Consider the following 27,778-nt stretch of genomic DNA (forward strand, 5'->3'; position numbering starts at 1 on the left):
AATTAAGATTAAGACTAATTTTAATTAATTGATTACTTTGGCCATTTGATGTGAAGAACTGACTCACTGGAAAATCCATGATGCTGGGAAAGATTGAAGGCAGGAGGAGAAGGGAACGACAGAGGATGAGATGGCTGGATGGCATCATAACTCGATGGACATGAGTTTGAGCAAGTTCCGAGAGTTGGTGATGGACAGGGAAACCCGGCGTGCTGCAGTCCATGGGGTCACAAAGAGTTGGACACAACTGAGCGACTGAACTGAACTGACTAGTTAATTGATTAAATAGTGAAAAGAATGAATACTTTATTACACAAGGTTTGGCAGCTTCATTTGAATTCATTATATTATGTAAAAACCTAACTTGTAACATTCATTAATTTTATGTTTGTTTTTTCTTTATTAATATAGACTAAACTAAAAGCTACAGAAAAAGCAAGCAGAAGTCTCCAAAAAAGAAACAGATTAGAAAAAGTCCATGATAGGTTTATAAAATGAAAATGTATTCATTCATGGCTATAGAGTAGACTTATTTGGGGAGTTTAGAAAATTTCTCATAACCTCTCCTCTCTCAAGATTCTGACTAGGGTAGAACCAGTGTTTTTGAAAAGTCCTCAGGTAATTTTAAAGTGTGGATAGGGTTGAGAAATATTGCATGAGAACTTACCATGCTAATAAAAAAATGCCTTGTTATTTAACTTTCTGACATTTAAAAGCATTTAATTTCAGTGACATTAGCAATAATAACAATGATTCAAAGAAGAAATAATTTCCATAATATTGCATTAAATTAAGGGAATAGATTCAAGAGGAAAGTTGCAAGATTTCTGCTTAACAAATAGAATGATGAACTTGAGTCTATCTAAATAAAAGAAAATCACTTATTTTATTTAAGTTTCATGTAAATGTGACACATTTTATGATAGAAGGGAGCTAATTATCTGGGTGAACTTTTATATTTTCCATAGCACCACTTTCTTAAAGTGTTAAACAGATCAATGTTAACTATTCATGATCCTCCCCCCTAAAATTTCAAAGGAGATTTGGACTTTTCCTCTCACCCTATAACCTTTTTATTTTAAAAAGAAGGTTAAGAAACTGATAACATTTAAAATCACTACTACAAAATATTAGTGTTCTATCCCAATATAAAAAGCCACATTTACAGTAAGTTCAATTCTTGTAAGCAAACATGTAATGAATGATTAGAGTACAAAAAAACCCCACAATTTTCAGATCAAATATACTTAAATTAATTTTAATAAGTACAAAAAAGATAATGTTTAGCATTAATTTGCATGTGATTAATTAGGAATTTTTAAACAGCAAGCATACTGACACATTCAATAAAGGTCAAATTATTTTACATACAAAAAATAGTGACTTTTCCCAGTTATAGCAAGGTCACAAATTACAAATATTATTAGCTCTAGAATGATTTTTTCCAACTAGAAAACCTACCATACAAGCATATTGTCACCTTAAAATCTCAGATTAATGAATGCTCAAAGTTTAGTGGTGGAAACTTGTCATGCATTCTCTATGCATGTAGTTGTATTATTAATACGTAGCAAGAGGAAATCATTCCTTTCCATTTCGTTTTTTACTTTTCTGATCCAGCAACAGATATGAAGCTTTCTTGTTTCCATGCCTGTGACCTCTAATGGGAATATTTCATGAAAGGTCACAATCCTATTTGGAGTACCCTAAAACCTGAATTTTTATCTGCTCAAAAGAATCTTTAAAAAATTAGATACCAATAAACTTGAAATCAATTGTGGAGCAGGAGTCCAAGATCTACAATCAAGCACTTATCCATGGATGATAATGTTTAATTCATGAAAATTATAATTCAAAGTTCAGTTTTATTTAGGTCTTTCCAATCATACATTAAACTTCTTCACATTTATGCTGGTTTAAAACACAGCCAACTACTTCAACTACTGTGTTGAGTATTTAAAAATAAATAACTGGGGACAAATCTTTAAGTCATCATCCCTAAAGTAATTCTGTGTCTAACACCTTTGTTTTGCTTTCTTAATACCAATTGTTTTCACAAATAAATTTTGTTAGAGTTACACTTATTTAATAACATAAGCCTGGTTTGGCAGCATGTTGTGGTAAAGTAAGTCTATAAACAAAGCATTAAAAACATTTTTTTATACCAACTAAGCTAATTTAACACAGTGCCAACATCAACATCTATATGGTGTCAGATTAGACTTCTTTCTATAAATAGCAATTTGCAACAAACTGATGAAATCAATAAATAATCCTTGAAGTTCAATGGCTTTGAATATCATAGAACCAATAATATAGCAAATAAAGTCTCTCCAACCCCTAAAATAACTGTCATTTTTTTTAAGAAATGAGAAAAATAAAGAGGGAAGGGCTTAGTATTTTGTATGCTTAATCAACTTCAATCTTCTTTATACATTATTATACCTACAGACCAAAAAAGAAAAAAGTAATATATTCCCAGAAACTAAACTGCAACCAATGTTAGGGAACAGCAGCTTTCACAAAACATGGATTCTTAGTTGCTTTACAATTCAAAAAAGGTGTAGAACTAATCAATTACATATATAGATGACTTGCTATTTGCAAATGATCAACAGGATATTAAATATAATAGAGGCTTTAACAAACTCTCATTGAGAAACTTGAAATTCAAAGATTTTTTTATCTTATCTTACAAGCGCAATTGTTATATTATTTTAAATTTAATGGCTCAAGAGAGTCAACCAAAAATACATCAGAAAAATGTTTACACCTTTGTAGAAAGGATATTTCTAACTATGTGGGGCTCCAGACTAAATTCCAGTGAATAAGTTTTTTGGATCTATTGAAAAAAACCTATTCTATTGGCTAAATTAATTACCAGTTTAAAAAGAGCTACATTTGGAAGTACATTCATTATAAAAGAAATTGTTTCTAGTTCATAAATTTGTTTAAATTTCTCAAAATATTCTTTTATACTTGGAAAATACACACACACACACACACACACCCCTATTTCTAATCAAAGCTAAGGCCTTTTTAAAGGTTCTTTGAGAGCATTACTATAAACTGACGGCTAAACCTATTCCTTGGCATTTCTTACTGGCAATCTTAATTTATGTATTAACTTCATCATAGAGAAAGTGATTTGAAGTGGGGTATATAAGTATTAAAAAAAGTTCTTTATATAAACTGGCAAAATAGAATATTTGACCTAAATAAGGTTGAAAATTGTGATCTAAATATGTTGGATAATTAAGAATTTTTGAGAAAGTGATATAAACTTATAAGAAATGGATTTTAATTACCTTTCCAAAATGCCTTTGACATGAACTTAATCTATCTTAGTACTTTAATCATGATGCTTACCTTGATAGACTCATGATTGTTAAATATCTCTGTATATACTTATGTATGTATAATTTCTCACCTTTCTTAGGACTTAAAAAGGGAAGGTGCCTCATCAGCTTTAGCTAGCAATAAACATTTTTCAAGTGGGTTTTTCTCTTTGAATTTTTTTCCCTTTTTTTGAGGTCTTAACATTTTTTTTTAATTTGATGAAAATATGAGTGTATAAATATTAATGAAAAAGATTAGTATGTTTCATATAAATGTTGAAAATGCAAGATTATGGATATTAAGAGTTTTATTAAATATTGAATTTCATTTTTAAAGCATGAATTCAATAGAGAAAAATATCATTACTTGTCTTATCCATACTATTATGAGTGACTTTGATACAGTGTCTCTGGTCTCTAAGTATGCAAGTGTTAAAAAATAACCACACCCCTTCCCAGTTTTAATTTTATGCTTCTGGATACTTTGGATTAAGAAGAGGTAAACCCAAGGTTGCCAGAGACCTAAATTAAAAGGAAAATAAATGCATTACAGGGTAACAATTGATCAACTCATAATTTGAAATTCTGATTCTTTCTATAGGCAAAAAAAAAAAACTGAGAATTGCTTCAAAAATATGCAGATGGATATAGGAATGCCTGAAGACTAATAAAAGGAAAACCAATATAATAAAGCTATTAATAAGGTCCCAAATTTCAAATGAGTCATAAATATTTTGGTATTTCACAGGCACTGTCTGAGTGTAATAAGTATGAAGCATTTGGAAAAAAAAAATTTTTGATAGATGCTGAAGAACCATGACTTTGCAGAAGGTGGACCTGACCTTCCCTTATCCTCACATTGGATTGATGACAGGCCATGTCAAAGTACAACATCAACAGACTCCACACGGTTTTGGGGCCCTTCTAGGATCTATGACATCATGGCAGAGTTGAATTCCTTCAACCAGCAATATGAAAAGAGCCGTATCATGAAAACTTTATATATATGTATATATACCAAAAAAATATAAGTGAAATGATAGCTTTTGTGCTCTTTTTAAATAAACGATGAACTATTTTAAAAAAAAATTGGAAATGTGGCTCTAGGGGATCACTTATCCAAACCTGAGATAAATTCGAAATAGATCCCTGAAAAGATTGCTAAACATTAAGACTGGCACTTTAAAAATCACTGAAGTTTAAAAAAATTATTCAGTGGTTTTGTATGAGTTCCATTTTCTATTCAAGCAAATATAAACATAAACAGAAGAAAATAGCAAAACAGCCACCATCTTAGCACACTCGTGATCTCATAACTTATTAATCAATTCTCAGTGATGAATTAGCTTATATATTATATTTGGTCTTTGATTTAAAGTCTTTACAAGAATGAGATGCACTTTGATTTTAACTAAATTCTGTGGACATGAGATGAGTGGTATTAACACATCCCCATGGCATGGAAAACAGCAGGAGGTAAAAGATATTTGTTGAACAAATATTGTATTAGTTTAATCAGAGCAGTAACTATACAATAATGAGACTATATCTCTATATATGTACATATGTTTATCTACATTTTGTACATACCATACCTCTTTATGTCAATATACAACTGCATAAAATAATCATGATATTATGGGCCAAAGAGACTATTGTTATTTTAGTAAAAATGTTTTCTGAAGTTATTAATCTTATTTTTAATAAACCCATGTCACTTTTATTTTGTGTTTTTAAAAGGATTTATGGAAGGGAGAATAATTGTAAAGACTCTTGTTCTATAATTTAAAATCCTTTACCATGGAGCATCCTCCCTCTCTCCAGCAAGACTAAAGCTTCAATTTATCTAAACTTTAAAAGACTAGGAAGTGTGTTAAAAAAAAAAAAAAGAAGAAAGTTAAAAAAAATAGAAAACCCCGATCCACATTACTGGACTATCTCAACTGTCAAGATGTTATCAGGTTCAAATAAGATTTTAACAATTAAAACTAAAAGTAAAAATAACAGTAATGATAACTTTTCTGGTCAATCTACCATAAATTTTAATAAACAGGTACCATCAATGTAGGAGCAGCCTTTTGCAAAGGTATAGATGAGTTTTTTTCTGTTGTCCTACAGAAACTGCTATTTACAAATATTTTTACATATGTACATATTTATAAATTTATAATGTATAGTCACACATTAAGGGGAAATGCAGAACTTATAAGAACAATATTTTAAAATGTTTAACAACACATACCATACAAAGCACTTTTATTGTTTGCCTTCAAGCATTGTGTACTGTCTTAGACTACTGTACCCTTCCCTAAACCACCTGGAAGAGCTATGACATATTTAAATGTGTAAGAAAATAGGATATATTCCATTGCAGTATATGAATAAAGTGCACTTTTAAAAACTATTTAGATGACCAAAAAAGTGCTTTGGAAGGGAATTAAACAATACATTTATTGGCTCATGGAACAAGTTTATTTTATTAAAGATTATGGATTACCTTTTGTGAGGGAATTTTTAATGTCAGGGCTGTCTTCACGGCAAATTCTGTTAATAAGATGCATTTGTGACCTTGGTATTAATACAATCATGCAAAGCACATAACAGAATCACACTGAAACAAAAAAAATGAAAAAAATAAAAACCATAAACGATGCAAAAGAATAGCAGTTTTTGCTGTGATTTCGCTTGCTTCCATAAGATAACTTCTTTTATTGATTTTATGAACATACCTATTTATGCACTATACTGAAATACTGTACAAAACTGCAAGAAATGCCACTATTTGACTACTTATGTCTCTACAAAAACACCATCATAAAGGTGTATCTATTAGTAAAAGTCAACTAATAACTGCTAATGTATATGTGAGTTTAAAGGATTTTAAGTTTACCCAAAATGCTGAGTCTAATAACATGAGACTCAATTAATAATTTCTGTAACATATTTCAGGGGCATAAAGAGTATCTTAAATTCTAAAAGGAAAACGAATTTTGCCCATTAATAATTAGTAATTATATAAAATTGAAAACCGTGGTTTCTAATTTAGCTAAATATTTGTGTACATACCCTAATTGAGCTAATTGTGGGTGTGTGTGTTTTGTTCGTGCACCTGAACTAATCCACAATCTGTTGGTGATGCTTTAAAGTTTCAGTTTAAAAATGTTCAACTCTTACCAAAACCTCTTCTCATATACAAAGCTGCAAATTTGAGTCAGAGAAATTTAAAGTTGCAATTTACAAAAGCAGAATTTACATTAATTCTTATCTGAAAGAGCTGCTTTCAAGACAGAAAAATGTGCCAATTAACTGCCCTGTTCTCTGTAATTAGTTGGCTTCTGAGTCCTGATGAAAAGAAGCCTTAAGGCAGAATTTGCAGTAAACAGCAAAGGAGAGAATCGTCTAAGTGCTCGTATTTACTCTGTGACACCTATGAATTCTCACTGATGGGAGTTCTTGGCACAGTTTTCTAATCCAATATGAATGTTGCTCCACAGCAGCCAAACTGGATGTCTGTTCCAGTTTCCAGCACCAAGAAAATTTAGCTGATCAATTTCAATACAACACATACCTGGAAATACTAAGACCTATTTATCATCTTTTTTTTAAATTTAAGGTAGTTTCCAATGATTAAAATAATCTGGAGGATTTCAATTATTACTTCCAAATAAACTCTGATGTGAAACATGTGATGACCATTCCAATAGCTATTAAATCCTAGGCATACCGAACATCTTGTCAGGGTGATTCACAATTATTTGAATTTCTCATGCCGTAGTATGTACATGGCTATAGATAGTAAACAGAGTAATTAGAAGCTGATTTCAAATCTCTAGTTTTTCTTCAGATGTGTGCTAAGCTTCCAATTATATTAGCAGGGATTCTGAGCACTCGAGAAGGAAAGATAGGAGGTTCTGTTATTTAGAGGAATTCAGCTTGGAAAGACAATGCTATTTTACTTTCTAGTTAGGTAAGAGTAGAAAATACTCCTATGTCAGACCTAAATCAAAAGGGTCCATAAAGGGTGGTATAAGATCTCCATTTTCATTGCTGTCAGAATAAGAGAAAATAAATCGGATCACCTGAAAACTGCTTTAGACCAATTCTGAGGGTAAATCTTTTTAAAAGGCAACGGCTCAGTGGGCCTGCGGCGCCTTCTGCCATTGGTCAGCAAATGCGTGTCTCCATTAGAGGTCTACAAGCTGTGATGCTATATACACACTGTACATGTTGGTTCACAAATTAGCAGTTATTAGTCAGACTGAACATGGCAAAACAAGCCAAGAGTAATGTCGCTATACATCTCAAAGACAACCTGCGCCTAGAATCAAGGACTGACCCCTAAGACAGGTTCTCTGTTTAAATATGTGGCCCAGTAAACTAAATTAAATGTACCAAACAGAACTGGGAAAACTATTCTAGACATTCTGTCAATTTTGCTAACGCTATTGAAAGTCTTCTTGGCTTCAGCTGGTTTGTTTTCCGGCTTCTTGTTGGGTTCTGGCGTGGTTGCGCTCTTGGATATGGTGGAGAGAACTGGGTCTTTTGAAAGATTCGGGGCATAATTGGCAACAGCCACTGCATAAGCGTTGTTCTGTATCATCACAGAGGCTTTTTCTTTTTTCTATTGAAAAAACACAAGAGTTAACAGAATGTGGATTAAGACTTCTTCTTAATATTTTCCAAACTCCAGTTTCAAATCCTGAAGAAAAGTATTTTGATAAGCATCATCATACATTAGAAACAAGGAATTTAGGGAAATAAATGGAGTTAATTAAGTCCTAAAACCACAAGGGTGAGGAAATCCCCAGAGTAAATCAATGATACCATTTTCCTGGAGAAACATTTCTTGTTGTTTATATAGAACAATTAAAAATACAATTTTAACAAAATGATACATTTTTTACTCTTATGTGTTACTCAAATATTTGCTGAGTGAATGAATAAACGAAATATAGAAATAATTTAACAAGAGGAATGATCATCTTCAGTGAATGCTCTCAAGTTTTGCATTGAAAATTTAACTTCTTTAACTTCATAATAGAATACGATATCTCCCCTTCATGTCAAAATCATATAGGAATGCTTTCACTCAATGGTAGAAAATTGTATCCGTATGCAGATGGTAGTATAATAAATACTAAAGACATAAAGGAAGATGAAATACAAACGTTTGGATTTCTGCCTAGCTCATCTACATCCTTTTCTCCTTAGATTTCCCTATCCAGTTCTCACCCACTCTGGTCCGGGTCACAGTTTCCTCCTGCCAGGACCAACAGCGTTGCTTTGTGCTTTCCCAGTTGGGAGATAATTAGTCAAACTACAGCCCCCACACGGGGAATCTTTAAGACTTAAATTGGATGGTGTCATTTCTGAGCTTAAGTCTCATTTAAGAGACCATCTCATGGAACTTAGAATGAAATCAACACTTCTACCATGGTGTCTTTTTTTTTATTCATTATGCATCAGTCTCATAGAAATCGCTTGTATTCAGAGGACTTTTTTGGTCAGTGGCTTTGGCTACGCTACCTCTCATAGTGACAAGTATAAAGTAAGTAATAGGGATTTACTATTTACTAGTAAGACAGAGATAAAGTAAGTAAATAGTTAATCCCACTAAGGAATTGTGAGTCAAGAAAAAAGTATGAGACCCCTGCAAGTTAATGATCACTCTAGAAAGCAGGTTGGCTTAACCACAAAACCAACCAGGCTGGCTTAGCAATAAAACCAAGCAACGGAAGCATGAGACATGCCCCCAAACAATTAAACAATTGTGGCATGAGACCTACATCCTGCCCAGTGAGCTCAATAAATTAATGATTCCTAGGACACACTCCTTTGCATACACTAAAAACAAAAATATAAGGACAGGGTAACATTATACTAAAACCTGCGATGATTTACCATTTTTAGCATGGGTTGCCACCTTTTCACTCATTTCCATTGTGCATGACAATCTGGGCTTGACCATGTAGGGATAAGAAAACTCCCCTTCCTGACATGGAGGAGGAACTAGTGATGGAAATATCATGTCTATTCAAAAAATGAGGAATAAGGTGATCTTCCCCCCTTCCCCTCTCTTTCTTTGATTATAAAACTGTAGCCCATTAAGTTCTTGGGGTGTGGCACCCCCTCACCTGCCCACTTTTAAGTCTCATGAGCATCTTGCTCTAATGAACCACTTCTTATCTGTCACTTTGCCTCTCACTGAATTCTTTCTGCACATAGACATAAGAATTGGAGCTCCTCAGAACATCTGAAATGCCACCGAGTGGTCTTACTTCTCCATCCTGGAAAGGCTTCTCTCCATCCCATCTTCCCTATGAGCAGTCTCTTCTCACATTATGGTCTTGGTTTAAATGTTATTTCCTCCAGAAGGATCCCCTAACTACTCTATCTAACGCCATCCTTGCTCCCCACCTATAATTTTTCAGAGCACCCAGTTTATTTCCATCATGGCATTCTTCAAAATGAGTAAACTCTTTCTTCAATTGTGTGATTATCTGATTGACACTCTTCTTTTCTTATTAGAATCTAAGGTCAATGAAAGTTGGTGCTGTATCTGTCTTCTTCACCATCATAACCTTGGCCTGATTCCTTCTATGAGGTAGGCACATAATATAGAGCCAAATTAATGAAACCTGAAAATATTTACATGACATTAAATAATACTATTTAATAAAACCTGAAAAACTAGCAACTGCAGTTCTGTACTAATATAAACACACTATTAGTTACCTGAATGCAAACAAATTTGAGGTAGCAATGAATTAAGCAAAATAGTACATAATGTAAGTTAACAGATTTAGATGACCAATTGCCCTAGAACAGAATTTCGAGAATCAATATTTTGAATAAGTGAGTGAAAGTCACTCAGTAGTGTCTGACTCCATGACAATACAGTCCATGGAATTCTCTGGGCCAGAGTACTGGAGTGGGTAGCCTTTCCCTTCCCCAGGGAATCCTCCCAACCCAGGGATTGAACCCAGGTCTCCTGCATTGTGGGCAGATTCTTTACCAGCTGAGCCACAAGGGAAGCCCAAGAATACTGGAGTGGGTAGCCTTTCCCTTCCCCAGGGAATCTTCCCAACCCAGGGATTGAACCCAGGTCTCCTGCATTGTGGGCAGATTCTTTACCAGCTGAGCCACAAGGGAAGCCCAAGAATACTGGAGTGGGTAGCCTATCCCTTCTCTAGGGGATCTTCCTGACCCAGGAATTGAACCAGGGTCTCCTGCATTGCAGGCGGATTCTTTACCAACTGAGCGATCAGGGAAGCCCCACGCAGTGTAAGTTAACAGATTTAGAGGACCAATTGACCTAGAACAGAATTTCGGGTATCAATATTTTGAATAAGAATTCTCAAAATGCTCAAGTGAAGTAACAAAAGGCCTCTGAGATTCCAGGAGGATCTGTAAACAGCCTGCATTCCCTGTTCTTCACTGCCATCTGGTTTCCCCCTCACCTCTTTCCCTCGCTGATAAGGCATTCTTCCAGACTTGCTAGGAGCATTAAAAAAAAAAAGGCTGAGAGATTATCATTTGTAGCTTTATGAAAGTTATAAACAGGTTTTCCCATGTTACATATGGGAAAGCATATAACTGTGGTACAGATAGCTAACACTTACTGAGCACTAGGATATGTCAGGTTGAGTGTCAAGCCTAACACACCATTGGTGACAACAGTCACTACTGGCCCAGAAACAAGCTCTATGTTGCAACCCCCAAGTTAGCCCGTCAGAAACGGAAGCTGAAGAGGCTCTGTGACAGGACCAGCTCTCCTGTCTAAGTGACTGAAGAAGTGCAGACACTTAAATGTGTGTGGCTTCCAGGTCTCTGCTTTCAACAGCCTGATATGTGACTTTATCTTTGCGGAAGCCGTGTGAACCCTGGGAGTGCTTCTTCTCAAAATATTCCAACTGGAGTTTATATCACTAGGTCAGTCTTCTAAAAGACGTTAACCCATATGTCTTTAATGCATAAAGTCCTAACATCTAGTGTTTATATTATTGCAGTGATACCTCGGTATCACTTAAAATGACATCTAATTGCAGTTATAGAGAATCTGGACCTTGGGAATGTTTTTTAAACTCTCCTTGCTTCAGTTTCTAGATTTAAAAGAGAGAGAATTATACCAAAGTTGTACTGAACTGCAGGGAGGATCAAATGAACTACCCTGCACTTGAATTGCCCTGAAAACCGTAACCATTTAGTGGAGTGCAGTGCTGGTTACGGGCTTCCCAGGGGCTCCGTGGTAAAGATCTGCCTGCAATGCAGGAGACTTGAGTTCGATCCCTGGGTTGGGGATATCCTCTGGAGAGGGAAATGGCAACCCATTCCAGTATTTTTGCCTAGGGAATCACAGAGGAGCCTGGTGAGCTACAGTCCAAGGGATTGCAAAGGAGAGGACATGACTTAGCAAGTCAACAACAACAAAGATGATTTTGTGGAAGACAGATGTTCATGTTGGGTCAAGAGTTATGGCAGAGGACCTAGTCATTTATACAACGAAACATAAAATGTAAAATATCCTTCGCTGTAAGAGGAATCTATAGATAGAAACTGTGCTGCTGCCAAGTCGCTCAGTCGTGTCCGACTCTGTGCCACCCCACAGACGGCAGCCCACCAGGCTCCGCCGTCCCTGGGATTCTCCAGGCAAGAACACTGGGGTGGGCTGCCATTGCCTTCTCCAATGCAGGAAAGTGAAAAGGGAAAGTGAAGTCACTCAGTCGCGTCAGAAACTGTACTAACTCTTACCAACGCCATTCCTGCCCCCCACTTGAATTCCCTTCACTGGTACATAAATACACAGGAGACAGTAAAAATATTTAACAAACTCTAGAGCAGGAACATCAACAAATCAGAACAGATACTCTGACCAGTCTGAATGGACATCAGCTATAAAAACCCATAAGGGCTGTACTAGTCTATATCAGCCTAATATGTTTTTTATATTTGTATGTTGATGTTCTTTATTTCATCCCAACCAGTGCTGGACATTAAAATAAGCAGTGTTAAAAATCATTCTAACATATGTTCATAACTTTTCTTATCATTCCAAAAGACATAATTTTTTTTTAAATTTTTTATTTTTCAGTGGGTTTTGTCATACATTGATATGAATTAGCCATTGGGTTACACGTATTCCCCATCCCGGTCCCCCATCCCACCTCCCTGTCCACCCGATTCCTCTGGGTCTTCCCAGCCCACCAGGCCTGAGCACTTGACTCATGCCTCCCACCTGGGCTGGTGGTCTGTTTCACCACAGATAACATACATGCTGTTCTTTCGAAACATCCCACCCTCACCTTCTCCCACAGAGTTCAAAAGTCTGTTCTGTTCTTCTGCGTCTCTTCTTCTGCCCTGCATATAGGGCCATCGTTACCATCTTTCTAAATTCCGTATATATGTGTTAGTATGCTGTAATGTTCTTCATCTTTCTGGCTCACCTCACTCTGTATAATGGCCTCCAGTTTCATCCATCTCATTAGAACTGCTTCAAATGACTTCAAAAGACATAATTTCATCATACTTTCTCTTCACTGTTCAAAGTATAGCTTCAATTTCTGAGTATCAGTATAAACTTCAGAGGTAGACTCAAGAGCTCAAAAAGATGATGGGTTTTGGCTTCAAAATATTCCTTTGGAACTTGAGTATTTTCAAACCCAGTAGCAAGGAAAGTGCAACAGCCATGAGTACTATTTCTAGCTGAAACTCAGTAGCTGGCACCTATAATTTCACACCAATTTACTGAATGAAGGTCGGGCACCTCATAAAGCTAAACAGCTATTCTTAGCCACAGCTCTGGAAAGCCTTTCTAACTCAGACTCTTCCAAGATCTTGTTTTTAAGGGATAATAACTCCCCTTCATTACATTTGAAGATGATTACCACAAATCTGTCTTAAAGCAGATTGTTCCTACAGATTTAAATTTTAAAACATGGGTATAGGGGAAAAAAACTGTTAAAATCATAGCTGACTTCTACTAATTCATAACTTAATTCTCCATGCAAGGTAAGTTGCTTCGGTCACGTCCAATTCTTTGCAACACTATGGACTGTAGCCCGCCAGGCTCCTCTGTCCATGGGATTCTCCAGGCAAGAATACTGGAGGGGGTTACCATGCCCCCCTCCAGGGGATTTCCTGACCCAGGGATCAAACCCACGTCTCTATGTCCCCTACACTGGCAGCCGTGTTCTTTACCAGTGGCACCATCTGGGAAGCCCAACTTAATTCTAAGATCTTCTAAAGCAGAGTACATAGATTAAGTCCACATAATGTGTTCTATTACTGTTATTTGTAAGACACAGATCTGCTAGTAATAGTATCAAAGAATATCCATACTCTAGACCATTACTAGTAGATATTACCTTGTCCTTTTCATTACTAAGTGAAAGTGAAAATGAAGTCTCTCAGTCGTGTCCAACTCTTTGTGACCCCATGAACAGTAGCCTGCACCAGGCTCCTCCATCCATGGGATTTTCTAACTTCTATTTAAAAGAATCAAGTTTGTAGACATCATGTTATGAAGTCTTCTTTGAATATCAGGCAAACCTCTGATCAAGTCCGATGATCAGCATGCTAACTACTTGGACCACGGCATTTTGACCCCACATACTAATTTTACTTTATTTATTTTAACCTTTGGCTTATGCTAAAATCTGGAGACCCCTGAAAAGAAATAGGGCAATGAATTCTATTGTTACACGAAAATACTTACTGCCGTGAGATATATTTTTAAAACTTGTGTCCCTAGATAAAGTTGTGGGGTTTTTTTTGAGAAGTAGGTGAGCTCTGATAGCTCATACTATCTAATTTCTTACAGACTAACTTTACTAATTCCATATGTCTACTCTAAGGTTCTTAGGTAAGTCACCTATACATTTTGATGAATAAGGCCAGATATGGCTGATAATATAAGTAAAGAAAATAAAGTTAAGTGTGAAGAATAAAACCAAATGGAAGCAGGATGAGGGAAACGAAGGCAATTTGGCACTGCTCTTTTCTATTAATTTTAAGTAACTTAATTCATTTTGCTACCAATACAGGGGTGATTGAATTATCTCACCAGAATTTTTACCCATTATATTTCACTAGACTTCTTCACATATATATCCCACATACACTTAAGACATAAAATATCCAGAAATGAAATCAGGTTACTTTCACTCCCAACCTAATCCTGTACATCCTCCTAATCTGTGAATGATGCCCTAAACTGTATTTCCTCACCTGTGAATGATACCACAATCGAGCTAGCAGCTGATAATCAAGCCACACCGGTCCCTAGTAGCATCTGTTTTATACTGACTCAGCTCAAGATCACATCTATTGAGACATAATAACCTACTGCAAAAGCACCCATTCCTGTGCTTCCACACACCTCAGTGCTTGTCTCTGTAGGGGCACATAAAACTGTTTCCATTCTTTCCTCTTTCACTTGATTGTAAGCTTCCTGAAGGCAGAGATTAGGCAATGCAGAGCTTCTAGCAAGTCCCTGGCACAGTGCAGGCTCAAAAAAATGTATGTTTCATGATAAATGAATGACATCTACTGGAATGATATATATATATATATATAAGTATATACAATGCATATAACCATACAAAGTATTTTGAAGAGTATAATAAGTATTTATTAGATTAACAGAAGTGAATTCTAATAGTGTGTTCTACAATTATATTATCTAGTTATCCCTAAAGTCCTCAATTGCACCATCTATAGATGTAGAAGACTAGGAAATAATAAAATAAGCTCAATTGAAAAATAACACTGTGGAATTTCCACATATGTGTGGAAATTGTTTTACTTGTGATTGAGACATATAAAAGAGAAGTGGGAAAATATGGTTATACACTAAAGCAGTAAATGATTTATTTTTATACATTATCCAGGGAAAAAAGAAAATTATGCTGCTATAGAATCTGTTGATGCTGTTACTTAAGTGGAATGAGAAGGAATTATAACACATACTATTAAACTCTATTTTTTAAAGGATGTTTTATAAGAATCAGAATATCCTGAGGTTACTTATTAGAGTGTCCAAATATATACTTAAAAGTTCAGTCTGGGAAATTCCAGATTATAAAAATCAAAATGTCTTACACCATTGTGGCAAATCAATCTCGGTTTTCTTAGAGTATTAGATAAAATGATGCATTAGTAAACTGAGTAAACGCCTTAGCTAAAATGTAGACACCTAGTACTGAAATGACCTGCATACAAATGAAAATAGCAATCACAGTTTCAGAGTCGGAAAGAATCTCAGAGAGTGTCCGTTAGCATAAGGAAATGGAGCGCTCATAAATATAATACTAAATACAATAGTCTTTGGAGAAAACCCCAAGTTTCCAAAGTGGCAAATCTATGCTCTTTCTACATACAGTGTTGCTTTTTTACAGTCATTTCGGCTACTAGAAAGCCCATTATTTGTAAAAAAACAAGGTGCTCCCTGATTAGATAATGGTATTGCTAACTGTCTGCTAACCATCCTAAGAAAAGTGATACTTACAGAAGATTGTTTGAAGGTTATACAGTCCATCCACTTCTCTAAGTACTCTAAAGTCTTTCCTTGGATAAAATTGTGCCATGAGAAAGCTATACACTTGGACCATATTAGCTTAGCTCCTTGAAGAATTGCCTTCACTGAGTTGTAAGTTAAAGTAATGCCTTCAGCTTTTATTGAAGGGGACTACAAGAAACATCAATATGAAACTAATTACTGCATTTATTGGGAAAATGCTGACATACTTGCAACAGCACCCAACGTTTCCTAATATAGTGGTGGCCGAGTTGCTAAGTCGTGTCTGACTCTTGCAATCCCATGTACTGTGGTCCGCCAGGCTCCCCCGTCCCTGGGATTCTCCAGGCAAGAATACTGGAGTGGGTTGCCATATCCTTCTCCAGGGGATCTTCCCGACCCAGGGATCGAACTCGGGTCTCCTGCATTGCAGGCAGATTATTTACCAACTGAGCTACAAGAGAAGCCCTTTTCTAATATAAAAGCTATATCATGTTGTTTAAAAAAGAGAATTCAGTATGGGATTTTTTTTTTTTCTGAGGAAATTTATACTTCCATTTTTTGGTTAAAGGGAAATAAACTTCCCCCTACGGTTCATTCTCATAGCCAAGAAGCTTAGAATTTGAATCTTAGCTATTCTAGCTATGGACTGGGCTTCCTGGGTAGCTCAGCTGGTGAAGAATCTGCCTGCAATGCACGAGACCTTGATTCACTTCCTGGGTCAGGAGGTTCCCGTGGAGAAGGGATAGGTTACCCACGCCTGTATTCTGGTCTGGAGAATCCCCATGGACAGAGGAGCCTGGCGGGCTACAGTCCATGGGGCTGCAAAGAGTGGGACATGACTGAGCGACTAATGCACACAGCACAGACGTGGACCACAGTTAATATTCTGGCCCAAACGGTGGGCACATCTGCAGTCTACTTTCCTTCATCCTGATTTTCCACTTCTATTTATAAAATAGTATAATAATTTAAGGACATACATTCTTTTGACAGACTGTCTGAAATGCTTTTGGAACAAAGAAGGATCTTAAAAAATACAAATAGATGAATAAAAACACTTGAAATATGATGCAATGTGATTACCATGGAGTGAATCCCAAAATAGTGGCACAGTTCATGTTAGTTTGGATCTTATGGTGCTATGCCTGTGTTTTCAGTAATTTAATATGCAGTGTATTTCCAAAGAATATGCTTTTCTTGGCCAGTGTAGAACCACTGACTCATGTTTAGAAGCAAACACAGTCTTAAGAGAGTAAAGGTATATTTTAAAATTTAATTCAAAAAGCTATGTGCTAAACACTATGTTAGGTATTAGCTGAGAAATAACGAATAAGATAAAGCCATTCTCCTCTATATCATATAACTACTGTTAACTTTGTTTACAATAAAAGTATAAGGTAACGAGGTTACATAAAAGGAGTTTGTGGAAAGTACTGTAAAAGCATAATGGTGGGTGGCAATTACATACAGTTGGATCGGTCTCAGGGAATAAGTAGTTCATCAGTGAGGAAAGAAAGAAGAGGGCATTTTAGCAAAGAGGGATCAACACACCTAACGTCATGGAGATGGGGAGAGGCATGGGTAGTTGGGGGTGTTTTTAATGGCTAGAGGAAGAATATGAGCATGGACTTCAGATCTGTTCAATCTTGGATTCACCATTTATTAGATGTGTGATCTGGAGCAAGTAACTTTACTTGATGAATCTTATATTCCTCATTTTGACATGGAGATATTCCCAGGCACATCGTGCTAAGTGCACAAGAAACAGCAAAATATTTTCTTATCATTCATGACGTAAACAAATGTATCAGAAAGCTAAATATTTGGGCCATATTAGCTGAGATGCTTGAAAAATTGCTTTCAGCAATTCATTAAAGAGCTAAAAACTAAATGATGATATTTCTGTTTTAGAAAGATACCTCTGGAACTACTATACAGAATGGATTTAAAGGAGACATGATTAGAGATAATGAAGAATAAACAGACTGAAAATAATGAAAGATGGTAAGGGCATGGCCTATGGACAGACATGTAGGAAAATGGACATTTGACAGCTGGTTAGATCTCAAGGGATGCTTTCAAGTTGTCGGTATGTGAAACTAGGTTTTTCCATAAAGTGAGATACATATGAAAAACAGGCACTTAGGACATTTTACTTTTTGGTTGCTTGCTGTTTCTTTCATCTTTTAAAAGAGATATGCAAAGATTGAAAAATCATGTTTATGTAGAACATGGGTACCTGTTGGATATACGAACCTGGAAGTTAAAAAGAAAGGTATAATAACTGTGGAAGGTAAGATAAAGGTGTGGGCTGTGGTTATGATTTGGTTATGCTTAGTTAATTCACACCACATTTATTAAAATCTAATATGTATAGTAAGCCCTGTACAAAGGGCCAAGGATAAATGATTTATTAAAATAAATGTGGTCACTGCTACCATGAACAGTGAAGGAGCTAGGACTTAAGCATGCAGTTATAAGCTGTAATAAAGAATGAAATGCAAAAGAGCAGGATACTATGCATACTTATAAAATGATATAATTTTTCAAGGGTCAGGGGAGCAAGTGTTCAGAAATTTCCTGAGGATTGGGCTTCCCTGATAGCTCAGCTGGTAAAGAATCTGCCTGCAAAGCAGGACACCTGGGTTCAATCCCTGGGTTGGGAAGATCCCCTGGAGAAGGGAATGGCTACCCACTCCAGTAAGTATTCTGGCCTGGAGAATTCCATGGACAGTATAGTCCATGGGGTCGCAAAGAGTTGGACACGAATGAGCAATTTTCACTTCACTTCACACTGGTATTTGTGCTAAGGATGGGTAGGTTTTATCTATTCAGAGAAAATAAACAGTAGACAATGCATAGTGTGGCTGACATTCCTACAAGTACTTTCAGTAAAATCCCTAAAATGAGAATCACATAGTAATAGCAAGAACAAAAAAATACTTTTAAATGACTGTCTTTGGGGATAAATAACAGCAAATGCTAGGTAGGCGGGACATGCTCCAAACTTAGGCAAAGAATCTCAAAGAACAGAATGAACAGTGGCAGCTGTCAAGATTTAAGGAAGGAAGGTGGTATTCTAAGACCTGTTTTAAAGGTCTGACAGAAGAGAAAAAGTTGCTGACTTGGACCTGAAATGGAGTCTTGGAGTATAACAGTATTCAGTGGGTTCAATGGGAATCCCTTAAGAAAAATGAAAAATTATCTGATTTGAAAATGTAGAGGCTGGAATCCTTCAACTACAGGACAATAAATGGAAAGATAACCTGATTACAGAGAGCTGAAAATTAAACTGAAAGTGAGAACATACACTCTACAAGCAATGCTTTCAATAACCTTGAATGGAAAAAGAAGAAGAATGGGGAATCTGAGGATGGGGGAACGGGTGACAGAATCTGGAGAGAGTTTTGCTTTTGCCTTTATGGTAAATTAAGTATATTAGGCATCATCAGGAACTTACAGGAAGCAGTTGAAAAAGAGAAGATGGCTTTGAAGAAGTAAGAGAAGAAAATAATAACTGATGGTTTAATATTGAAAAAGGAACAAGAGGAAAAGGAATCAAGAGATAAGGTATAAGAATTAGTCTTGAGGAAGGTTCCAGAAGAATTTGGGAAGTTGAATAAATAGATACTTTCATATACAAAAAGGTATAAATAAGTGAAGTTGAATTATTTGATCCTGCACTAAATTTTTAGATCGATAAATTTTGTTAACTAATTTCATACCCGAGGCAAAAAGTAGTGTACAATCTTGTGCAAGATCACAGAGCAAAATAGGCTTTGTTTTCTAATAGAGGGCTCAAATTTAGCTTGAATATGAAGCAAATGAATTTATTTATCTGTTTGCGAAAACTAACCTTAAAGATCATCAGAGCACAATCTACATATAAACTGTATGTTAAATACATATTTATTTTTCTTTTTTTTTTTTTTAAATACATATTTATTTTTCAAACATACAATACTAATATGAATCTCTGAGTGATTATCCTCATGAGACAAATTAATACTTGCCAGTTAACAAACCTTAAATAACTTTTTATATATGCTTTGGCTTGACAGATCATTAAGTGCATTTACTCATGTTTACTAACTCTAAAAATGAGGGCTTCCTCCAGTCTGATTCAACTAAAAGGATCCCATTTTGGCCTATGGATAAAAGCTTTGTATTTCAGGAAAATTACTGTTTTCCACTTAATTAAATCTAAGGAAAACTAAAACAGAGTAAATTGCACTTTTTTTTTTTTTTTAGGCAGATGTGCTAGTTTGAGGCATTCCACTATGCATCCTTTTAGCTTTAAGAAACTGGTTATTTCCAATAGGAAAAAACCTCCCAAAATGTATTTGAATCATGAAAATGGATGAGTACCCCCTGTTAAATTTACCACTGTAAAGTATTAAAAGATTTCCCATGCAGGTAAAGAAGCCTTGTCTTTGGTATTACACTGCCAGATTTAATAGCAAAAATCAATTTATTTTTTTATTCAACAAAACTTTATGCAGTGCCTACTAATTGCCTGACACTGTGTTTGGCACTCTAGCTATGGAAAGTGGTCAACAACAAGCAAGGAGTCTGATGTCAGGTCCCTTTAACTTAACCACTGAATGTGAAACACTCAGAACTGAGACAATGCAAATTTTGTTACTTGTTTTCCTGCAAATTAGGCTGGAGCATAAATGATTTCAACCAAGATTTATCTGTACTACATGTGATCTGATATGTGGATAGACTTAAATCTAGTATTTGTCTCTGTCAGGGTATTGCTTTTAGAATGCATTATCAGGAATCTGGCTTTTTTTGCATTTATAGGTACTTGCATTTTCCAAGTTCAGTGGTTAAGAAGGCATATTATTTGATATGCCAAATCACAATGTCAATTTGATTGGGACCTCAATGCATTAAAAATAAAATATCAATATATTTCTACTTGGATTTATATCACAAACCACTATTTATCTTTTGTGATGTATTTGCAAAGCATTTTATCTTCAAAAAATGTTAGTATGAAAGTGCATGTGTAACTTATATAACTTAAAAGAAGTAACTGCATAGATAGCAATGAAAAAGCAGTATACTATATGGGGAATGAAAACAAATCAACAATAAAATGTGATGGGAATGGTGAAATAACCTAAGCGTTAAGCACAGAAAATTAATCAGATTTTCTTTAATATTTACTCATTGACTATTAGTATACAGAATATAGCTTATAAATTGAAATAAACCAGCACTTGTTAAAACTTTTACAGTTTACAAAGTTAAGGGAAAAGACTACAATATCAATGTCCACATCATCATATAAATTAGAAAAAAATTATATTCAAATAACTGAAAAGGAAAATCAGCAAGTATGCTGTTCCAAACTTAATGGAAGGGTATTCAGGTAGATACTTTGTAGAAAAGAAACCCTCCAAGTAGAGCTTTTTATTATTATTGAGAAAACCTTACATCATTGTGATGTATACAAAGGCTCCTCTTAGGCAGACTGAGAAAGAAAAGGCCTATTTATCAGTGCATAAAACTCAGGCTTCCTTCAGTACCTGAAACCGGAAATAGACATCAATAATTCCCAAAGAAGTTAATCTTAAAGATAAATATTTTTTCTCTTGTGGCGTAAATGAGCAACTGACAAGGCCCAGGCATTCCTACCTACTTACTTATTCCAAACAGCATGGGAGCGATCACAATCCTGTTAGTTCTTTTACATCCAAGCAACAGAGATGGTACCCCCATCTCTGAAGAGCACTCAGCCCACTGATGGGGCCTGAGAGTCTATAATTGGTAAAAACTAATGCCCACTTTTTTTCCAAATCTTTTTACTGGAAAGCGGTGTGGTTAAAGGTATGAACTTAATGGTCAAGCAGATCTGGGTTTAAGTAAACATTAACTTGTGTGAACTTGGGCAAGTAAATAACTTCACTAAGCTATACCTTCTTCATAAAAGAAGACAGAGAGAGAGAATTAAAAAGAGATCCTAGTGATAAAGCTGTAGAGATTATATGAGAGGCCACATGTAGAAAACTTGGCAAGTACTGGACAGACTGCCAGAGCTGAACTGATGCTGGGAAGAGGTTTTAACAGAAGCAATAACACCAGCGCTCCTAAAGGATTTCAGGCAAGCGCATGCTTTAAAAGAAAGCTTTATGTTTGAATGCTCTTAATGTCAAATTTGAGGAACAGTATCTGTTGCAAGCTAAGTGGGTTGAGGGATTCGCTTAATCACAGTTAGAGGGAAGTTCTCACTTACCTTGTCATTGACTACACTCTTTCCATCCCAAGCCCATCCTCTTTTGGTGAAGTAATTAACAGTTGCAAATTCAATGAGGGCAGAGAACACAAAGGCGTAGCAAACAGCAATAAACCAGTCCATGGCCGTTGCATAAGCCACTTTGGGGAGAGAATTCCGAGCACTGATGCTTAGAGTTGTCATGGTTAGAACAGTTGTTACTCCTGCAAAACGACAGGAAGCAAAACCATCAACAAATACCAGCACGACAGCACTGGAAATATTGTTTTTCAAAAGGTACTTTCACTGCCACCTTTAGCCACTAGAAAAGCAACAAACAAAAATCTTCTGAAAGGAAATAGTGCAAAGTTAATTATCATAAATGGTTATTATATTTTTTGAAGTGATGACTCTGAAATGCTTTGCTTTTTCATTTTTGTTTGTATGAATCTCCTTTTCCTCTTAAGTACCATTGAGGTTAGAAAGACTGGTGAAACTGAAGTAGAATTTCCGATGAGGAAAGCAGGTACTTGAAACTGACCCATTTCCCATTAACATTAATTTAAAAAATCCTTCACAAAGCTTCACATTAATTTACTCATCATTTATTTGACTCATTCTAAGCAATGGACCAGTCATCCACACTAGTGACCACAACAGAACTATGATTAAGAAGTTCTTCATTCTAAGCATAGCTAGGCTAAGTATGAAATTAATTCTAGACTGGCTAGTATTGTGAAGATGGAATTTCCTTAATAATGAGGCTTAGAATCTACAGAAAAATAAAACAAGCAACTAAATGCTATACCTTATAAAATATTAATCACTAATTTTAAGGAGTACTTTATACCTCCATTGGTTTAAAGAACGTCGTTCGGGGAAATCACAATGGTTAAGTAAAAAGAAAGCAATAACTCAGAAGACAGTCACAACACCAGCAATCAAAACGTCTACAGTACCTGCTTTATCAGAGATTCAAGAGGATTAACTATGCACAAGCATGCATGCATGATAAGTCTCTTCATTCGTGTCTGACTCCCTGCGACCTCATGGACTGTAGCCTGCAAGGCTCCTCTGTCCACGGGACTGTCCAGGAAGAATACTGGAGTGGGCTGCCATGCCCTCCTCCAGGGCATCTTCCCAACTCAGAGGTCCGCCCCACGTGTCTCAGGTCTCCTGCACCGGCAGGAGGGTTCTTGACCACCAGTGCCACCTGCGGAGCCCAGTTACGTACACACAGGACATATTAAATTAAAAGAATCAAAAGGCTGGAGAAATGTTCATTCATATAATGAAATTCTTTCATATTTTATTTTTTACTTTCCCTTAGGATAAATAAAGCAGCTTTTTTTCTCACTTACCATAGAGTTAGCAATTCAAAATAGCAGTAATTCTATTTAATTATGAATGAATGAATCTGGGAATAAGATGGTACTAGAAGGAATGAAAGGTAGAAAGATAAATTTAGCTAAAAATAAATTTAGTTCACGTGCTGCTGAGTCAATACTATAAAACACATTTACGAAATATATTGTGTTAACATCTATCAAACTGTGAAAGATTTTAGATGGTGTTTCCTTTTGAGAATTTGGTACAGTACAATAATTAAACAGAATACAAGACAGTATGGACCCACACATACAAACAACAACCTATCCCCCCATGCACACACAAATACATAAATGCAATTGACATGAAGATAAATTTAACTTCATCAGCAATCAAGGAAAAAAAGCAATAATGAGATGCCTTTTAAAACAGTGTTGTCAGCAAAATGTTAGGAAAACTTTGAAAGACTGATATTATCTTGGCATTGAAGATGATATAGATCAATGAAATTCTCTTTAGGGATTACAAACTGGTGTACTACACCTAAGAAATTGTTGCCTAATCTGAGGTCATAAAGATTTAAGCCTATATTTTCTTGAGATTTTATAGTTTTAGATCTTACGTTTAGGTCTTTGGTCCTTTTTGTGGTGATTTTTGTATATGGCAGATGTCCAAATCTATTCTTCTGCATGTGGATAGTCAGTGGGCCCAACACCATTTGTTGAAAAGACTGTTCTTTCACCATTAAATGATCTTACCACTGTTGATGAAATCAACTGATCAAAGATGGGTTTACTTCCAGACTTTCAATTCTTCTTTTTTTCAAACTTCCATTTTAGATTATTCATTGCTAGTGTATAGAAACAAAGCTGATTTTTTTGTGTATTGACCTCCTACCTGACATTTTCCTGACTATATTATCTCTAATAGTTTTTATGTGGTTTATTAAAAGTTTTCTATATATAAGAATAGTGACTGCATATAGAGTTTTATTTCTTCCTTTCCAAATTGGATGCCTTTTATTTGTTTTTCTTGCCTAATTTCCCTGGCTTATGCCTGAAGTATGATGTTGAATAGAACTGATGAATGCAGACATCTTTATCTTGTTCCTGATGTTAGAACTAAAGTTTTAATCTTTCACCTCTAAATATCCTCTTTATTGGGTTAAAGAGGTCCTTTTCAAGGGCTAGTTCACTGACTTTTTTAATCATGAAATGATGTTTTATGTTTTTCAGAGTCTATTGAGATGGTGGTGTGTTTTCTTTTTTCCCATATTCCATAAATCTATTTGGGATTATTACATTGATTGATTTTTGTATGTTTAACCAGCCTTACTTTCCTGTGGTAAATTACACTTGGTCACAAGTGTGCAATCCTTTTTATATGTGGCCAGTTTCAGTTTGTTAGTTTCCTGTTGAGGAAATTTGAATCTATATTCATAAGAGAGATTGATCTGCAGGGAATTTTTTCCTCCTGTGATTTGTCTGGATTATTGAGCTTCTTGAATGAGTTGATTTGTGTTTTTCATTAAAGCTGAAAAATTCTGACCACTATTTTTCAAATATTTTAATCCCTTTATCCCTCTCCTCTCCTTCCATGACTACCACTGTACATATATTGACATGCTTGACAATATGCCACACGTGTTGTAGGCACTGATTACTTTTTCTCATTTTTTTTTTTAACTCCCTGTTTCCCATACTTAAGAATCTTAAATGACTTTTCTCTGAGTTCACTGATTCTTTCTTCTGATTCCATAAATACACTATTAAGCTCCTCTAGTAAATTTTTCTTTTCAGTAATGGTACTTTTGAATTGCTGGATTTCTACCTGTTTACTTTTTATAATTTCTATTGATTTGATATTCTATGTTTGATGAGGCATCATTAGTACACTTTCATTCTTTAGACATGGTTTCCTTTAGCTGTTCTAGTTTATCTAATGTAGCTTATTTAAAGTCTTTATTTATTGCAACACTTGGGCTTCCTTAGGTACAGTTTCTAATGAATCTTTTAAATTTTTTAAACGGTATATACTTTTTAAATTTGCAGACCTTATATTTTTGTTGTAAACTGAATATTTTGAATACTGTAATGTGACCATTCTGGAAATTATATTCTTGCCCTTTTCAGGGTCTTTTTCAACTGTGACATATTTATGGTCTCTGCTTGTATAGTGACTTTTCTTAACTAATTCTGTAAATTCTGTATTCTCTTCATTTGGGACCACTGAAGTCTCTGTTTTCTTAGCCTAATGGCCATCTAATGATTGGACAGACTTTCTGAAACCCTGGAAAGCATACATTTCTCTGTCTTTGCCAGGTGATTCTGTATGCAGGTTGGGGTATGTCTTCAACATTCAGCCACGCAGTTGCCAACTCTGCCTTAGCATCCACTTTCTGCTTGTATAGAGGCTCAAGGTCAATGAGAGGGGAGTGCTGTGGGCTTTCTCAGTCATTTTTGGGTATTCACATAACTGTGTATCCATGTGGCTTTCTAGATTCTAAGAAATACGCTGGTGTTTTTCAAATCACTTATGTGTAATTGATTCCCCAGCTTTTCCTCTTAAATCTGTTTGGTTAACCCAATGTTTGATCCAAAAGTTATCCACTGCCTCTGGCAGAGGCAGCTAAAATATTTGTCTGTAAATGCTTTCAGTGTGGATATGAGACTAGGGTATAAGTTTCAGTACCACAAAGATTACTATTCTTACCAAGATTCTACAATTTTTCTCAAATAAGTGTACTCAGGGTTGCAAACTGTTGGCTGATTTCTAAAGTTCTGAAAAAGCTGATTTTTAACAGTTTTTTACCAGTTTCTCATTGCTTTTATGAAGATGTGGGATTTTAGTATTTCTTACTCCACCATTTTGGTTGATATCACTTCAAACAACTTGAATGGGTCTTCCCTGAGACCTAGGAATTATTTTTCTAGATGAGCCAGGGCGGATGAAATCCTGGATACCTGTGTAGTTCTGTCCTCAGAAGGCTTTACAGTCAGATGGCTGGGTTTGAATTCTGGCTCCACTAGTTGCTGTCTGTGTGATCGTGAGTAAGTTTCTCAACTATTCTTCTCAATTCCATATCTTCAAAACAGATCTCTAGACTATGCCTGCTTCAGAAGAATGTTGTCAAAGTTAAGTATGCATTTACCACAAAATCTGGGACATTGTGGGAATTTACTAAGTGCTCTTTATTTTAATTCTCTTTTTGTTGCTATTAATACTATCAGAAACCTACCTTACTGTAGTGATAGCAGGAAAATATTTAAAGATAAATGATACACAAGGCTCCTTATTATGAACGCTGCTTGTAAAAGTAAAAAGGTGGTAATCAGTGACTGGGAAATAGTTTAATAAATTTTTTAATATCTACATTAGTGATACCACAACAATAAAGTTGGGATAACATTGACTGTAAAAAATCTACATTTTCTTCTTAAAAAGTTTCATGATCCAGTTTTCATGAAAGTTTATGCATAGGAATTTGTGTGTCAATATAGATATACTGTATGAACTTAGTAAATAAAAAAAATCAAAACGGACATTCATCTTAAGTTACCAGTTCAGGAATAAGATAGCATGTGGTTTGGAATGATGAACCAGAAACTTTGTTTCTACTTCAAGTTCAGTTGAAGTAGAAAAAAAAGGTCAGGCTTTTTCTATTATTTTATTTTTTAATTATTTAATTATTTAAATTGTTGTTTAATTATTTTAATGTACAGTTCATTTCCAGGTTTTCCTCTTAAAACTTTTTGGTTAGCCCATTGTTTAACCCAAAAGTTATCCATTGTCTCTGGCAGAGGCTGCTAAAATATTTGTCTGTAAATGCTAACAGTGATTTTTCTATTATTTAATTTTTTTGGTATTTTATCAGATAAACATGAAAGGACAAAATCTCTAAGGGTATTATCTAAGATAATCATATTGATATTAGTTACTCTGGGGAATTAACATTGAGGGAAATTCACTTTTTCCTGCAGTGACCCTTCTTTGCTTCTGTGACAAGACAAAACGAAAAGTTTTTAATTTAAACAAGAGATAATGACTTCTAATCATTTCTAATTCAACTGTGAATTTTGGGGAATGACAGATACGTTAATGTGGACTAACAAAGAAAAATCTACAAAAAATGCATATTCAGATTATGGCAGACCATAAATTTAATTATGATTCTGAGTCCATACCATTAGCTTAAAATTAGATTTGAGTCTAGTCACTCAAGCCAATAAAATGTTACAACAATTTCAATATAAATCTTTTTCACCATACTTAAATTGCCCCTGTATCTAAATTTTATTTTCTTTCATCTGACTGTGGAAACTTGACATGGAAATTGTTAACACTGATTAAAAGCTCTTCCTCTTTCCC

The 27,778-nt window shown here is 35.3% G+C and overlaps 1 protein-coding gene across 3 annotated transcripts in view; it reads right to left on the bottom strand.

Annotated features, from left to right (window-relative positions):
* Nucleotides 1-708: 708 nt before the first annotated feature.
* GABRA2 (gamma-aminobutyric acid type A receptor subunit alpha2) overlaps nucleotides 709-27,778 on the bottom strand; it is a 140,122-nt gene continuing 113,052 nt past the window's right edge. For all 3 annotated transcript variants that reach the window (XM_065907372.1, XM_065907369.1, XM_065907371.1), the window contains 2 exons: nucleotides 22,103-22,305; nucleotides 709-7,959 (listed from right to left, as the gene is read on the bottom strand). In XM_065907372.1, the coding sequence (XP_065763444.1) occupies nucleotides 7,663-7,959; nucleotides 22,103-22,305 (500 nt within the window). In that variant the 3' untranslated portion in view covers nucleotides 709-7,662. The remainder of the gene's footprint in view (nucleotides 7,960-22,102; nucleotides 22,306-27,778) is intronic.

Source organism: Muntiacus reevesi, chromosome 16 (genome assembly GCF_963930625.1).
Source record: "Muntiacus reevesi chromosome 16, mMunRee1.1, whole genome shotgun sequence".
NCBI lineage: Eukaryota > Metazoa > Chordata > Mammalia > Artiodactyla > Cervidae > Muntiacus > Muntiacus reevesi.